General features: G+C 41.1%; 1 protein-coding gene across 1 annotated transcript in view; it reads left to right on the top strand.

Moving 5' to 3' along the window:
- The first annotated feature begins 2,128 nt into the window (after window positions 1-2,128).
- Window positions 2,129-17,046, top strand: part of PHYHIPL (phytanoyl-CoA 2-hydroxylase interacting protein like) — a 40,603-nt gene continuing 25,685 nt past the window's right edge. The window contains exon 1 of the mRNA XM_075534250.1: window positions 2,129-2,483. Within this exon, the coding sequence (XP_075390365.1) occupies window positions 2,378-2,483 (106 nt within the window). The 5' untranslated portion in view covers window positions 2,129-2,377. The remainder of the gene's footprint in view (window positions 2,484-17,046) is intronic.

Below are 17,046 nucleotides of genomic sequence, written 5' to 3'. Positions count from 1 at the left end.
ATTACTTGGAGGTATTGGATCAAAAGTTACTGTATAGGGATTGAATGACATCTTCTGCCTCCTTTGGTCTGTGTAGCTGTTTATGGTCTTGCTCTCCAAATTGGTGGCTAGAGGAGAACCTGATCTGTGCTATTTTTCTGATTGGTCAGTCTTTTCTTGAGGATCCCCCTGCTCTTCAGCATTGTCATGGTGAATATGTTGGCTGCTAATCCGGCCACCTTTGGCATATACAGGAACTTGTAGGCAGCCTGGAACTTTTTACAGCTAGCATTTTGTCCTGGATATAAGCCAAAACCTACTGCCTATGAATGCACTGCCATGTGTAATGGCCCTATATATATACACGACAGAGTAGAACGCCCCCACCCCACGGTGTTTCCAAATGTTTAATTTTTAGGGAAAGTAGACAGCAACATCTTTCTCCTACTTGTTCTGGGTAGAGCAGGTATTTATTAAATATTTATATCAACTACAATTATATGATTGAATTTTATTTCTCGTATGTAACTCAGTAAAGTGGCATTCAAGTTTGCAGGATTCCTTCTGAAGATTTGTAAATCCGAGGCTACCCCCAAAGATAAAAAGCACTGCAGTTAGACTGGCAATATATATTGCTAATCCTCCAGAGCCAGGCTTCACAGGAAATTCACCAATAAGTGCCTTCTTGTCATATCTCTTGACAGGTAATAATTTACCAGCTCCTTGGGGATACCCCTACCTTGACCCGGGAATTCTCTCAAACTGCAAGAGGAGATCCATCTTCATTAGTACGTTAACACACAACAGGGACAGTGCTCTTTAAGATGCTCAATTATGTTCTGAAATGATTTTTTTTAATCGACTGGCAGTGGCGCCAAGTTTTTGTTTGTTTGTTTGAATTGCAGCCTTATTCTACCTTAAACGGGTCCTTACTTTAGACAAGCTTTCAGCTGAACGAGATTCCGCCAGCTAAATGGATGTGACTGGGCAGGGCCGGCAAGCAGCAAACTACAAGCACCGTCTTATAGGACTGCTGACAGGTGTCTTCTAGGCAATTCAAACTCATTGTGACCCTTTGCACAACCGAAGGAGACCCTGCCCGGTGGTCCTTCCTGTGCGGGAACCCCTTGTGGCAGCCAGTGTGTCAGTCCATCTTGTGGAAAGCCGCCCTTCCCCTTTCCCCTGGATGTCTTCACCAGGGACGAGTCTCTCTCCCAACTTTATTCGTCAACCTTCATGTTTGCAACTGGAAAACCAGCAAAACGCAGCTTCACTCCTAGAGGACATACACGTTCAGAGGAGGAGGAGGCTCTGCTGGTTTAAAGCTCCCTCAAACCGAAAAACGGCCATTCCGATGCACTCTGACCCTGCGCGCGGGGAGGGGTAGGGGCAACTGCCCCTGTGGGTCTCAGGGAGAGGAACTCCGGAGGGGAGCCGGTTTAGACCGCTGGCCGCGCTGTCCCCAGGGCTGCCTTGGCTCGGAGGTGACGAGGTCAACCTCCACTTCCGACTGCAGCCAACCCCGTCTACACCCAGGCCCACAGGCGAGACCCCGCACGGCTGCTCGCAGGCGCCCGCGGCCTCCGGGCACGCCCGCCTTTGGGGCAGTTTCGCCCCCGCTCCCGGTGGCCCTCAGCCCGTCCTCCAACTCCCGCTCTCCTCAGAGCCGATTCTTTCCTTTCTCCGAAGAGTGTCCGAGCGAGAATGCAGGGCGTGGGCAGCGCGCAGCCTGGGACTCCGGGCTCTAGTCTAGGCTCGGCCTTTGGCATCTCTTCACGAACCCCCAAACTCGCCTCGCCTCGCCAACGCCGCAGTGTCAACCTGGGCTCCGCGCGACGCGCCGGGGAAGGACGGCAAAACCAAACCGCCATCACCGGAGGGGGGAGGTGTCAGGCGAGGCAAGCACGCGGGTGGAGAGCAGCCCCTCGGCTCCGCCGGCCGCGGCCTCGCGCGCCGCGGTGCGGGGGCGCGGCACGAGGACGCCGGGCGAGCGCGCGCGCGCGTGAGGGCGTGGCCACGGGGGGAGGGGCGGCCGCACGCCGGCAGGTGGGCGCGTCGCCTCCAGTGCGCGCGCGCGCGCGGCGCGCCCTCGCCCTCACGTTCTCCTCCGTGCGCGCGCGCCGCGTCCCCTCCCCGCCGGGAGCGCGCGCCGCCCTCCCTCGCGCCGGGTCCCGCTGGGTCTCTCAGAGCGCCACACTCCCCCGAGCTCCTGCCACGGCCGTCGCCTCGGCCGCGGCTCCCCAGCCGGCGCCTCCGCCCAGGCCCCTCCGCGCGGCGTCCCAGGCCTCCTCCCCTCCTCCTCCTGCCACTCCCCCTCCTTTTCCCGCCCTTCGCTCCCACCCGATCCGCGGAGAGAGCCTGGGTACGAAGCAGGCGGGCTAGAGACGGGGCTTGGAAGATGGAGGTGCCGCGTCTGGATCATGCCCTCAACAGCCCCACCAGCCCCTGTGAGGAGGTGATCAAAAACCTCAGCCTGGAGGCCATCCAGCTGTGCGACCGGGACGGTAAGAGCGGCCGGGACGGCGAGCCGAGCGGCCGCCGGGGCTCCGCCGGCGCCTCCCGCCCGGGCGGCGGGGTCTTTTGTTGTCCCCCCCACCGGCGCCAACGAATGCAGGTGCGGGCTCCCGCTCGCCCCGCCCGCCCCGCAGACCCCAGAAACAAAAGGACGCGGGGCTCGCGCCACCGTTGGCGCCGTCAGTGTCGGTGGGTCCTCGGCCGACCGGCCTGGCCGCGGTGCGGGCTCCCCGGCACCCCGCTCTTGCGATCTTTGCCGCAGTCCCAGTTCCCCGGGGCTTCCCAGCGGAGGGGATGCCCTCGGGGCGCTTGGCCGCTTCCCCCACCCTCTCCCCGCCCTCAGCGCACGCACTGGTTAGCATCCTCTGCCAAGAAACTTACGGGCTCCTTCTGAACACCCCTTACCTTCAGACCCCACCCCCGCACCCCCAGATGGAGAAGTCTCTGGATCGCCTCGAAGTGAGACTGAGAAGCCCATCTTTCAGAGACGGGGCGGTGGGGTGGGGGGTGAGAGAGGGAGCGTGTTTCAGCACCAAGGACAGACACCACACGGGCGCTGGGGTTCAGAAACTGTCAAACATCCGAGAGGGCATCGGCCTGCAGGCCGGCTGGTGCGGAATGCGCGGCCAGCCCTCAGCCGCTGTGGGGTCGTGTGAGATGGTTTATTCTGTTGGGAAAGTTGGTTGTCGCCCAAGGAAGCAAGCCGATGGAGCCGCGGAGAGATCCGGCGTGTGCAGGAATGGGTCCTGAGTTAGTTGCAATAGTTGATGAGCCCGAGCTGTTGAGAAAGATGGACTCAAACTTCGCTTGCAGCGCTCACCGCATTAGTAATTGGTGGGCTAAATGAGTGTAGACTTGTACATCTGATGAAGGAGAAGCGATTGACACACCATCAAAGGGAGGCCCCCTTGAGCACTTTGGGCTGTAAAAGGCATTCGTGTGCAATTGTATTTGGAGGGCAATTTAAAAATTATTGTTAGCTCCGGTTATGTGGTGATGTTGTGTTCGCTTCACAATCAACTCATAAAACGTATCCGTATGTAATCCGAGTAGAAAGCAAAGGTTTTCTTTCCAAAGCCATTGAAATGGTGATAGCTTGGTTAGGTGATGCCATTCTCACACTGTTTAAGGCAGCCGAGCCCTGAATTCTGGTTTATTAATATACTTGGGGAATAAAATAAGTACTAATTGAAATCAAAGCCATGTTGAGTAATTTCTGAAACAGTGTGCATAAACAAATACTCTTACAAATGGCCCATGTATTTTCTATATGGTTAGACTGTTTTTGTCACACTATCAGTAGGTGCATGTATTTATGGTCTAGAAAATTCATTTTAAAAATTTCATTAATGGTACATAAGACTATTTTTAGTATTCTACATAGGAGGTTATATGTGCTTTAGTTTCTACTTTTATGAAAAAAATAATGTTACCATTGTAAAATGTAAGCTGATTTTGATTTTAAGGTGGCTTGGGAGAAAACTAAGAATCAAGGAAAGATGATTCATTTTCATTTACTTCAGTGATTCGTCAAAAGCTCATTCCAGTTGTGATTGTAAATACACAATTCATTGTTGCCCTCATATTCCAGTAGTCTCCGTCCTTAAAATTAAACATGCCATGCATTCCAGAGAATATTTAGGAAAAACTAGTTGGTTGTTTTTTTTAAAGTTTATAGGACTAATCTGCAGAATATAAAAATTAATACTGCATTTACTGTGAGCTCGTCTCCTAGAATAGTAGCTATTTTATTGTGCTGTTTAGCTGTTTCTATTCACATTATGAATTTGTCGAAAATGACCAATTTATGGAACATTTAATTGAGGGGGGTGCTGATACTCTTACCTACTTCATACTTGTAATCGATTCCACACAGATTGATGAAATATGGTTTCATTTTACAAGATAGCTGTGCCAATAAATAGAAAACAATTCTGGTAAAAGATGTGCAAAATTTGGAAACTGATGTAGAGAGGTTATTAAAGGTTTAACTCTATTTATGATTCTGCTTCACATGTTAATTCCAAAATTACCTTACCAGCTTCATAGGAATAATTGGTGGTGATGGTGGGATAGTTTTACAGAAAAAAATTATTATAATGTGCTGTATTAAACATACCAGTCTGGCCTTCTTTCTCTTCATACTGAGAAATTTTCTGCTCGCTGATCTTTGCTCCATTTATACTTCCACTTACTTTCCCTCATGCACCATCAGTTACTTCTAATGATATATGCCACAGAAAGATAAGGAGATAGCAGAAGAACTGTGTCATTCCTAAAAGGGACAGGGATTATACTAATTTTATGAACATAGTAATCTGAACATAGAAATTTTTCTATTTTTTTTAGTCTACTACTAATTTGTTGATGATTAAAATAAGAGAGAAATAATTCTTTGGGAAGTGAAATAGAGAATAGAACAGTAGGGAAGTATAATAGGACTGGTTGGTAAATAAATATTTCCTCTTACACCTCCACTTAGCGCATTTATTTTGTTTTGCCTATTCTATTATCTAAGAGCTTCACTGATTGTGAACATACCTGTGTATCTCTTATGCTTCCTTGGTTCACCTTTTTTATGCTTTGGTCTGTTATGTTACTTGTTTGCTATTTACAAGTTTATCTGTTGATATCATTAGCAACAATGCACAAATGATTCCCTTTCTCATAATTTGTCGACGTATTTAGTAATTTCTGACCAACTATAGATAGAGTCCAAAATATAATTGAATTTTAAAAACAAGTTAAACAAGAGGGTCATTTAAGCCACCCCCCGCCCACACACACACAAGACACACACATACAACTTCATGGATAGTATTTCTTAGGCATGTGTGCTTTAGTTGCTGGTACCAGGCCATTGTGTAGGTGTTACTTACAGTTCAAAATCAGGGTGCTGGGCAGCCCTATAACTAGGAAACCTCTAGAAGATATACGTGCACCTCATGGTTTCCGCAAGCCCTACGGAAAATAAAATAGCGTTTCTCTGCTTCCATGCCAACTGTGTGAAGTACACTCTAATTGTATACGTGATGGACTTTGATTGTGACCCAAATAACAAATCAGAAACCTAAAACTGAAGGGAAATAGCATTAAGTTCTTATTTGGAAGCATGGATAATAATGGAACCCCCTCCTTAGTTAGCTCCTTCATGTAGCTACTTTTGACCCGCACTGACTGATGACCAAACGAAATAGCCTCCCCTGCCCCTACAATTCCGCGTTCCTTCTGGTTCTTGTTATTGCTTTAGCACACATGCATGTCTTTGTTGTTTCCTTTCCCGTCTATAAAGGAAAGATTTATTTAGAGTTTACCACATATACTTACTTCTAAACTCCTCATCCCGTATCATAGTAAAAACATAATAAAGACGAGCATCCAGTTTGATGCCCAGCACTTTACCCCATCGCCCAGGCTTACTGGCTTGGTGAGTGGTCCTATGATGAGGGCACTTTCGGACTCCCCGGAATACTTTATGGAGCCGATGATGCCAGACAGTAAGAGAACACATTGTAGAGGAATGACATTGGCAGAGCTGACAGATTCCCCTGTCTTTGTCTAACAATTGTTCTATGGAGGAAAGAAATGAAAAGATAAGAAAAGGACTCTCTATTTTACATGTTTAACAGAGTAAGTTACTTTGAATTTGGACTTCCTCTTTTAAAATTATATGTCAATTTTGACTTCCTGTTTATGCTTATTGATGTGAAATGAACAGATTTTAACGTTGGAAAGCAGTGCAGAAAATGCTTATCCAGCAGAGTACTTTCCATCCTTAGCTAGTGAGCATCCTCAGTTATATTTTCTGCAGCAGACATCTAGCAGGAGTGTCCATCATTATTCCTTTAATAGCCTTCTTTTTAAAAAAACAACATGCTCTTTAATATAGCAGAATCGTAATAGTCTTTTAAAATCAGACAGACCTTTGCTGGATTATTGACTCTTGATAGAGGTGAAATTTGGGGGAAATTACTTAATGTGTTTTAACCTTAAGCTTTCCTTGTGTGCTTATCCTATAAGATTGTTGAAATGACTAAATAAAGTATGATATATGTATGTATTTATATCTATATAAAATGTCACAATTCTTGCCACAAAATGGATAATAATCATGGTAGCTTTTATATAACTTACCTTCTTTGGTTGATTTACTAGTTTTCCCCTTACTGTTTAGATCTTTATTGTTTATTTCATAATTTCTTTTAGTTGCATGTTGTTTAATTAGAAAATCTTTCTTAAGACATTTTCATTTGTTTCATAAGTACTTCATTGAAATGCACATTTTAGAATGCCTTTTGAAAGGACAGTAACTTTTAAAACCATAGCTACAGTACCCTTATCCCTCACCTCTCTTTGACCATCCCACCAATAATACAGGCCTTTAATGCTAAAAGCTGTTTTCAACCTTGAGCTCATACCTACTATTTGCTGTTTCCTGTACCTTGTGACATTGTGACCTTGACACCGGCTTTGGGGGTTACTCTTTGGGTTGTTAGCCTCAGAACTCGACTCTGTTTCCATTTTACAACTTTTCTCTCTCCTCCCACCCCCCCCCCCCCACCCCCCCCACCCAGCCTGCAGGCTGGAGCTGTACTAGAACATGTGACCTCTAATGCATCTACTTTGCCTAAGATTATAATGAAACTAAGTTTCCATTTGGGGATATGAAATAAAATAAAAATTAGATAAAAGCAGATACAAAAACCTTGAAAACCATTAGATCATTTAAAACCAACTCATAATGTTGGTAGGGGTTCCTAATGCATTCCCCTGCCAGGAAAGACCAGGAAGTGATTAGAGTGAAAGTCTTATCAGAGGCTGTGTGACCAGACTCCCTCCAGTGGTAGAATGATGTGTCATGCTTGGTGCACTGCAACTTGCTTGGTTGCCTGAGGAGGAAGGCCAGAAGCTCACCATAGACAGGACAGGCTACATTCCAAGTCACTTGGTTTTATCCCTGCTAATAATTGCCCCTCATTTAGGACCAGTCTGGCTTTTTACCTCGAACTTAAGTGAGTATAATTTCCTGAATACTTTTACATTTTATCCTGGGCCTGAGATTTAGCAGCAGCTACCTATCCATCATGATTTATTGCAGCAAGCGTATCATTTCTAGTTTCTGGATCTTCTCTGATTTTAGTAGATGTATAAATTTGTAGAATTGACCTCATGCCATGCCTCATGGTAAGCCTGTAAATTCACAAGAATCATTGATTTAAAAAAAGAAAGAAAAGAAATAAGGAAATACTGTGTAGAAAGCATGATAGCATTCCATTGCCAAACCTCAAATTTTAGATATCAGTAGACATCTAGGTATATCCCAAGCTCCTTTTTAGGAAATGTCTATCCCACAGACTGATAGAGCCATATTATGCAGTGACTTTTCAGTAATGTTTCAACATGTTTTCCCACAAGAAAACCCATTTCCATTGTTGTTAGCCTCTCCCATGAAAAAAAAGTCCATTCAAAAGCAACTCAAAATCCAATAATAGTTTTAAAAATCATTATATAAGAACTACAACTTAATAACCCATTTCCATTCTTTTAATTTTTAAAAACTTTTGATTGGGGGCTTGTACAGCTCTTATCACAATCCATCCGTCCATCGTGTCAAACACATTTGTACATTTGTTGCCATCATCATTCTCAAAACATTTGCTTTCTGCTTGAGCCCTTGGTATGAGCTCCTCTTTTTCCTCCCTCCCTACTCCCCCCATGAACTATTGATAATTTATAAATTATTATTTTGTCATGTCTTGCATTGTCTGTCGTCTCCCTTCACTAAGGTGACCAGATTTTAACATTGGTAAAGCTGAACACCAGCGGGACAACATTGATAAAACTCATATCCTGGAAAAATAGCCACGTGGCAGCCGAAAACCGTACACCCTAGCTTGTCGTGCATTCTTTCCAAAAATTGGGACCTTTTAAAAACGCTGCGGGACGCGGGAAAAATTGTTAAAAATTGGGACGTTTGGTCACCTTACCCTTCACCCACTTTCTGTTGTCCATCCCCCAGGGAGGGGATTATATATAGATCCTTGTGATTGGTTCCCACTTTCCACCCCACCATCTCCCTCTACCCTCCCGGTATTGCCACTCTCACCACTGGTCCTGAAGGTTTCATCTGTCCTGGATTTCCTGTGTTTCCTGTTCCTATCTGTACCAGTGTACATCCTCTTGTCTAGATGGATTTGTATGGTGGAATTGGGATCATGATATTTGGGAGCTGACTGGGGTGGGAGGGTTGGGGGTGGGTAATCATTAAAGAACTAGAGGAAAGTTGTATGTTTCATCTTGTCAGCCTCTTCCATTAAAAAAATACCTTTTAAAAGCAACCCATAGTCCTACAGTGGTTCTTAAAATCATTATATAAGAACTACAACTTAATACTTAGCCTTGTGAAATATATGTTTTTGAGTCATTTGCATAAAACTACTGAGCTCTTAGGAGATTTTTTATAGAAGGACTGAGTCTAAAGCATTTTGAATTATGTTAAGGCATTTGGAATCTAACATTAAGAGACTCCTTGGTAACATAACAGATATTCAGCAATTGTTCTTGTATTCTGGAATTAGAGTGTAGAATGAAGAGGATAATTGTCCACAGACATATTTGCCACTAGAGAGTTGAACTGAGGTGACAATGGAAGGTTAGGGTTTGATTTCACTGTGAGTTTGACCTATAATGAGTTTTGCATCTCACTTCTTGAAGTAAAGGAGTGACGACATCCTGGAGAAGGCCAAGATTGAACCCCCTAGTGAAATCAATCTACAATCCAGGTGTGTTAAGAATATAAACAGGACCTCTGCTCAATAAGTGTAAGTTGAACGAAGAGTATTATAATATGATGTCATGACTCTTTGGACCAAATTTGTGTCCTTTTAAAATGAACTGTTCTGTTAAGATTTTGGGGTGTATACTATTTGTTATAGTGGTTGTAGCAAATGGTGTAAACAAATCTGTCTTTTTGTTTTCTATTGCCTGTGGGAGTGTTACTATCTAATAATAGTAAAGAAGGCTTATAGCTTCCTTAGACATATGTCAGAATAGACAAGGCAGAAGATTATTCAATACAATCTTTTTCTGCAATATTATCTTTGTTTTTCTTGAAAAATAGTATCTCATCATCTCTTTGCCTAGATGTTGGTGAATCTCCATCTTGAAAAAATTTTAAGTTGAATCATAATTCTATTATGTCATAGGCCCTTAGTGAATAATTTTTAATCATATATGATATAGAACAAACAATACCTATAACCACTGTGATTGGTCAACTCGGAGTCATAGTGAGGCCCTGCTTCGTGTTTCTGAAGCTTTGTATATCTTTACCAGAGCAGATAACTTCATCTTTCTCCTGCAGAGAAGCTGATGGGGTTGAACCATTGCATTTGCAGTTTACCTGACACCACCACAAGGCTCCTTATGATGTAGAACCAAGTTTATCAAATCGCTGCTTTAGGGACAAATCCTAGACCTGCTGCTTAATTTTGTAACTAAAATTTTATTAGAATACAGACATACTTATTTGTATCTATTGTGCCCACATATGGATGCTTTCTTGTGTTGATATCAAAATTGCCTGTCTGTGACAAACCACTTGACTCATAAAATCCAAAATATTTGGACTTTCACAGAAAATTTTTGCTGGTCCCTACTCTAGAATATAAGGAGCCTGGATGGCATAGTGCACTAAATGGAAAAAGATGAGGCTTTCTGCTCCTATAAAGGCTTAAAGCCTCAAGACCCTAAGGAGCAGTTAGCAGTTAGCCCTATGATTTGGAGTCTTTTTAGCGGCAGTGGTTTGGACTTAGTTCATATAGATGATGAGTTTCTCTGGCATGCATAAAAGTATTGACAGAAGCGTTTCTAATGAAAAATGTAAATTTGGTTTGCTTTTATATATTATCAAGGTTTGAGATTATGCAGCCAAGCAGAACCGTGGAAAACTGGAAAACCATGCCAGGCAATAGGCCAGCAGCACACTGTAGATGCCGTCACTGGTGGCTTGCCTCTTGCCTGTGTCTTCCTTCGTGTTAAATAGGCAGTGTGAAAAATAAAGCCTTCTTTCAATTTGAAATTGAGTCTTCATTTAAATAAATAATAGAAATATCTCTTAGGCACTAGCAATTCCTGATATCGATATCTGTGTTTTAAGTGTCAAAAATGATGATGTGAACTCTGAGAATATTGAGAATACATATTATAGAAATTTATGTGTGATGCATATCCTTCCTTCTAAGCTCTCGGTGAAAAAAAGTAAAGGCCTTAGCTAACATTTTATCTTCCACAGTCTCATCGAATGCTTTTTAAGAGTCTGTAGTAAAGGATCCATTTTTACTTAAATTTAAACTTCCAATCTGTCACTGATGAGTATAAAGTGTAATTAAAACTAATTACTGGTAAAATGAAATAAAGATACAAACTAAAAGCCAAATTTTAAAATCACTGGAGTCAACATATAAAACTGACTCTCACATTTCTATAGTAGTTCTCAAGCTTAATCTCAAGTTTTAGATTTCATTTATCACACGTTTCTCAGACCATTGTTTGTGGGATGGACCACAATTTGAGTAGCGCTGATTAGAGGACAATGCCATTCTATTCCTTGTCAATATTAATTTGTAGGTCCTACACTTGCCATGTTAAAATTCCTTGTTTCTTTTCACTCTTTTCCTTGTTTGTATTTTTCCTGTTTATTTATACATGCATTCTAATTGTAGAGTCTGTATTAAGAACAAGGGGTTAGGGTGCATAACCCACAAAAGACTATTCTGTTCGGTGCTGCATTCATAGGATTTACAAATTGATTGGGAATATAATAGTTGTAGATAATGTAAAGATATACAGTATATACATAATACTATGTGATAAATACTGTAGTTGACTGTACAAGTGAAAAAGTATTTAATTCTGCCTTGCATCTTTCATGTGACTTCATAAAGGAATATTTTTTCTGGGTGTTTACAATAGAATAAACATTTGCTAAGACAAATGTAAGCAGGGCATTTTGGCAGAGAAAACAGTATATTTAAAGGCATGGAATAATGTATGTTTGGGATTCAAAGTATTGCTGGGGGACAAAGGTTTGCCTGGTAGGAAATTAAGCTGAGTGTTGAGTGAGGCTGGTTACATGATGACATGATGAAAAGTTTGGACTTTATCATCTTAGGAGATTTTAAAATGTTCTATATGGCAGAGAAATTTTGTTTAAAAATGTTTGTTTCAGAACTCTAATAAGTAAAAGTAGTGCTTCATTACTATATATCTTAACATCATAAGAAATTGAAATTAACATTTATGTTTGAATGCTGTTATTTTATAAATCAGTCTAAGTATCCCTTCATTTTAGCATTTTGCTTGGATTATATTGTGTCTAGGAAGTGTAAGTAATGCCAAATGATAACAGTTTATAACTCATACTGCCTTCTCGGAATACTCTTTAACAAATTGGGCCCAGACCTGAAAGATAAATAGATTTTAAAAAGTTGAATCCTGAAAGGTCCCGATAAATTAATTAGCAAATGTCCCATTTGGAGAGCACTGACGTACTCCATTACTCAGTTAGACAAGTTCTCCATTGTTCAGAGAGAAAATAGTCTATCTTCTAACATTCTGGGATATTCATTCACACTTGTAACATTAAAAAATAAAAAACAACAAAGAACTCACCTACCTTCATACTTGTACGTTTTAAGACATCTGAATTTATAATTTATCAAGAGTTCATGAGGGTGGGGGAGGAAGGGGGAAAAAAGAGGAGCTGATACCAAGGGCTCAAGTAGAAAGAAAATGTTTTGAAAAGGATGATGTAACATATGTACAAATGTGCTGGGCACAATGGATGTATGGATTTTTATAAGAGCTGTAAGAGTTCTTACAGCTAAATAAAATAATTTAGTAAAATAAACATTTAAAAATTGGAGAACGCACATCTAAGTGGTATGACCAAGAAGTTCTTAAGTAGAGAAACAAAATTAGATGTTTCGTTTCATTTTTAAGAAGTTGTATTTTGTAAATTTGGGGGTTGAAATGGATTGCTGAGCTCAAGGAGTTTAACTATTTATATGTAATTAGAGATAGCAGCTAGAATAGTTGAGTATATAAAAAATTGGGGTGTAATTGAAAAACATTTCTGAGGCAAAAATCTGCCTACCTAGTGACCAAACTGGAGGCATGAGATACAAAAGAGAATTGCTGAGGATGGCTAAATTGTAAGTGAGCTCCAGGGCACATTTTGACAGTATTAAATGAAATAGCAAACAGTTGTTGGTTGGTGGGAATGTGAAGGAATAAGCTGGACAATAAGCTATGAAAGTAAATTCTGGACAAGATAGGTTTAGATGCCTATGAAGTATCTAGAAAGAAAATGCTGGTTCCTGTTAGAAATATCAATATATCTCAGCATTTGAGATAAAGACTAAAATTTGATAGCCGTTTAAAAGATGTTTTTCCCTTGCACCTTTTTCTCCTTTATTAGATTCTCCTTCCTTCATCTTGCAGTCATTCTGAGTCAGCCTACATCAGATGGTTGAACTACCCATCAAGGTGGTAAATTAGAAAACTGTTAGCAAGAAATATTGAGGCCAGCCATGCAGGCTGGGTCACGTTTTCTCTCTCCTAGGTGCTTCAAAATAAAAATCTCTTGTGATGTCTTAAAAAAATAATTCTGGTTTTGTGAAATCTGAAAGGAACATTTGAAAATTAATTGCTTTGAATATAATCACATTTGTCTGTGTGTAGTATTTGGGGCAATTACCGGGGAAGAAATCCACCTGCCCTAGGCTTTGTGCTTAATAGCTGGATGAGGACCCCTCCTCCCATTTTGACACCAAGACATCTAAGTTGTGGAGCCACCAAATTAATATTTCCTTCCTTTGCAACGTAATTAGAAATTCACAAAATAAATGAACTGTTAGACCTCAAATTAGTAGAAAAATAAGGATGTTTTTTCACTTAAAATTATTAAAATCCCTTAATTTCAACCAAGATTTTATGAAGAAAATTTTAAAGTACTGTTATAAAATCATAGAAATAGTTATCAAATAAAAATATCAAAATATTAAGTTTTGTTTCTTGACATACCCTTTTTCTAGGTCTATAAACATCTAAAGGTGGTATTTCCAATTCTCAAACCCTTCTCCAAAGAATTCTGTACTCTTGATTTATATCACGTGAAAAGGACATTTTGGCAATCTTGAGAGACCTCAACTGTTGTAGAGGAGCAAGATCAAGAATGGGATAAGGTTTCCCAGTGAGTTTCTCATAGTACAACCCTCCTTACCTTCAAAGAAAAAGCAGGTGCATTGTTGCTTTGGTGGGGCGTACATTCTTGATTATCTTTCCTGACCTTTTTATCACTAATGAAATTTGACACTTTAAAAAAATGTCTTCATAATAAGCCCCTGCAGTTGTCCTATGTCCTTTGAAAAGGAAATCTAGCAAAGTTAATTACCCCTTTGGAATCACCATAACCTTCAGTGTTGACCTCTTAGTGTTGAATTTATCTGGGCCAACAGATTCCCTCTGAAGGCAATATTTTGATTGGATCTTGAGCTCTGGTTTGTAGTGGTAAGTTAAAGACTTGACCCTGATTAAAATTTGTTCCACAAAGACCACCTTCATTAGTTTCAATCTGTGTGTGTATGGGGTACTTTTGTAGAATTAATATATGGAGTTGAAAAATGTTGAATGCTCTTGTTTAGTAAACATAGCTAGGGAAATGCTTTCTCCATTTTGATGTACATGTGGGTGATAGATACCTTTTCCTAATATGACCAACATGAAAACTACCTAAGTAAATCTCATTTAGAATAAGCCATTTGAAATTCTGTTAAGTGGCTCACTTATCTGGATGTACAAAGGTTCGTTTCCATGACTATAAAAGCAGAAGAAGAGTCTTAAATGGTTACATTGTTATTATAGATAACTACATCAAGGTCAAATTCCATAAAAAACATTTTTCTGTGGATGTTAAAACATAAGGTTTATTTCAATAAGCCACATTTTGAAAAATGTTAGAATGGGAGCCACCATAAATGAACAAGTCATAAAATATGCTTTCAGAATTTATAAATATTAAATTTAAAGTAACCCAACTTCCTAAGAGATTGACCATAAATTAATACTAAAATATGAAAATTGATGACTAACTGCTGCTATTTAAATTCTGTGTTATTACTGGGTACACAGTACAATTTTGAGGGAACTATTCATAACTACCCTAAATAGTCTTATTTGTTATAATGTTTAATAAAGCCACTGTTTATTATACAGTGTAGTGTGTCTAGGGATGATGAATTTTAAAAGATCCTCTTTTATGGGAGCTGTACATTTCTACTGTCAGTTAAATTGAAATTCATTTATTTAGGAGAAAACTAAGGATCATTACTAACAAGGTACTTACTGTTGTTAGGTGCCATCGAGTTGGCTTCGACCCATAGTGACCCTGTGTTCAACAGAATGACACAGCACGGTCCTGCGCCATTCTCTCACTTGTTCTGATGCCCAAGCCCATTGATGCAGCCCCTGTGCCACTCCATCTCAGCAAGGGCCTGCCTCCTTTTCACTGCCCCTCTTCTTAACCAAACTCGATGTCCTTCTCCAGGGACTGGTCTCTCCTGACACGATGGCCAAAGTATGTAAGACAAAGTCTTGCCATCCTTGACTCTAAGGAGCACTCTGGTACTTTCAGTGTTCTTCTCAAGCACCACAATTCAAATGCATTGATACTTCTATGATCTTCCTTATTCAATGTCCAATTTTCGCAGCATATGATGCAATGGAGAATACCATGGCTTGAGTCAGGCGCATCTTACTCCTCAAAAAAAAATCCTGGCTCTCATACTCTAAAGAAGTGCAGTGGAACAGATTTACCTCCAAAAGCATCAATTATGGATCCAAGTAAGACAAATCCTTGACAACGTCATCCTTTTCTCCGTTTATCATGATATTACCTGTTGGTCCAGTTGTGAGGATTTTGGTCTTCCTTTTATTGAGTTATAATCCATACTGAAGGCTGCAATCCTTGATCTTTATCAGCAAGTGATTCAATTCCTCCTCTCTTAGCAAGCAAGGTGGTGTCATCTGCATACTTCAGGTTGTTAATAAGCCTTCCTCCAATCCTGAAGCTGTGTTCTTCTTCATGTAGTCCAGCTTTTCTGGTGATTTGCTCAGCGTATGATGAGAGGATACAACCCGGACGCACACCTTTCTTGATTTTAAACCATTTTGTTGTTCTCTTCACCCAACTGCTTCTTGATCCTTGTACAAATGGCGAATGAGCACAATGAAGTGTTCTGGAATTCCCATTCTTCTTAAGGTTCCCCTAGTTTATTATGGTCCACACAGTCAATTGTCTTTTCATAGTCAATAAAACACAAACTTTTTTTCCTGGTATCTCTGCTTTGAGCCAAGATCCATTTGACATCAGCAATGGTATCCCTTGTTTCACATCCTCTTCTTAATCCCAGCTCAACTTCTGGTAGTTCCCTGTCAAGATGCTGCTGTGGTCATTTTTTTGATGATCCTAAGTATAAGTGTATTTGTGTGATCACAGTTCTATAATTCTAAGGTTTCAGCCTTCTGTTGGGTCATCTTGCTTGGACTGGATACAAATGTGGATCTCTTTCAGTCCGTTTGCCAGGCTTTCTGGCATAGTGCGTCCAGTGCTTTCTGCCTGAGTGCGTCCAGTGCTTCTTCGGCTTTCTGAAACGTTTCAGTGGGTGTTCTGCCAGTTCTTGGAGCCTTGTTTTTGGTTAATGCATTCAGCACCATTGGCTGCTGCTTAGATGCTACCTTCTGAAATGGTGGAATGTCGACTAGTTCTTCCTGGTACAGTGACTCTGTACCCTTTCTATCTTCTCTTGATGCTTCCTGCATCATTCAGTATTTGCCCTATAGAATCTTTCATAATTGGAATTCAGACTGAATTTTTTGTTGAGTTCTTTCAGTTTCAGATATGCTGAATGTGTTCTCAGGTACTAAGAGTAGAGCAAATATAGTTTGATCATCCCATTCCCATGTTAGGGAATTCATGCTTTAGTATTTTTGTTTGGGTTAAATTTTCAACATTGGCTTTTAATCTAAGATTTCTTATATTAGCACATTACGTTTTGCTACCCTTAGGTAGGGAACATCATCTCTGGTATGTTTGCATTTTCATTCTTTCATATTAAGTAATCTTTGATGTGCAACGTTTATTAATTTATCACACAAAAAGATTGGTTTGGTACAGGTATTCAGTTAGGTTTGGCCAGCAGGAAAAAGGCTCACAAAGTTGTTTTAAAAATATCAAGTTGATATGCTTCAATTTACATGTTGTTGTTGTTGTTGTGGTGGTGGTGGTGGTGGTGGTGGTGGTGGTGGTGGTGGAGGTGGTGGTGGTGGAGGTGGAGGTGGTGGTGGTGGTGGTGGTGGTGGTGGTGGTGGTGGTGGTGATTAGATGCCAGGGCATGGTTCCCGCTCGTAGGAACCCTGTGCACAACAGAACCAAACATTGTCCAGACCTGTGCCATCCTCATAATACTTGTTCTGCTGGAGCCTGTCATGCTA

This window comes from Tenrec ecaudatus, chromosome 16 (genome assembly GCF_050624435.1).
Source record: "Tenrec ecaudatus isolate mTenEca1 chromosome 16, mTenEca1.hap1, whole genome shotgun sequence".
NCBI classification, from domain to species: Eukaryota; Metazoa; Chordata; class Mammalia; order Afrosoricida; family Tenrecidae; genus Tenrec; species Tenrec ecaudatus.
This window is presented reverse-complemented; position numbering and strand designations above follow the sequence as displayed.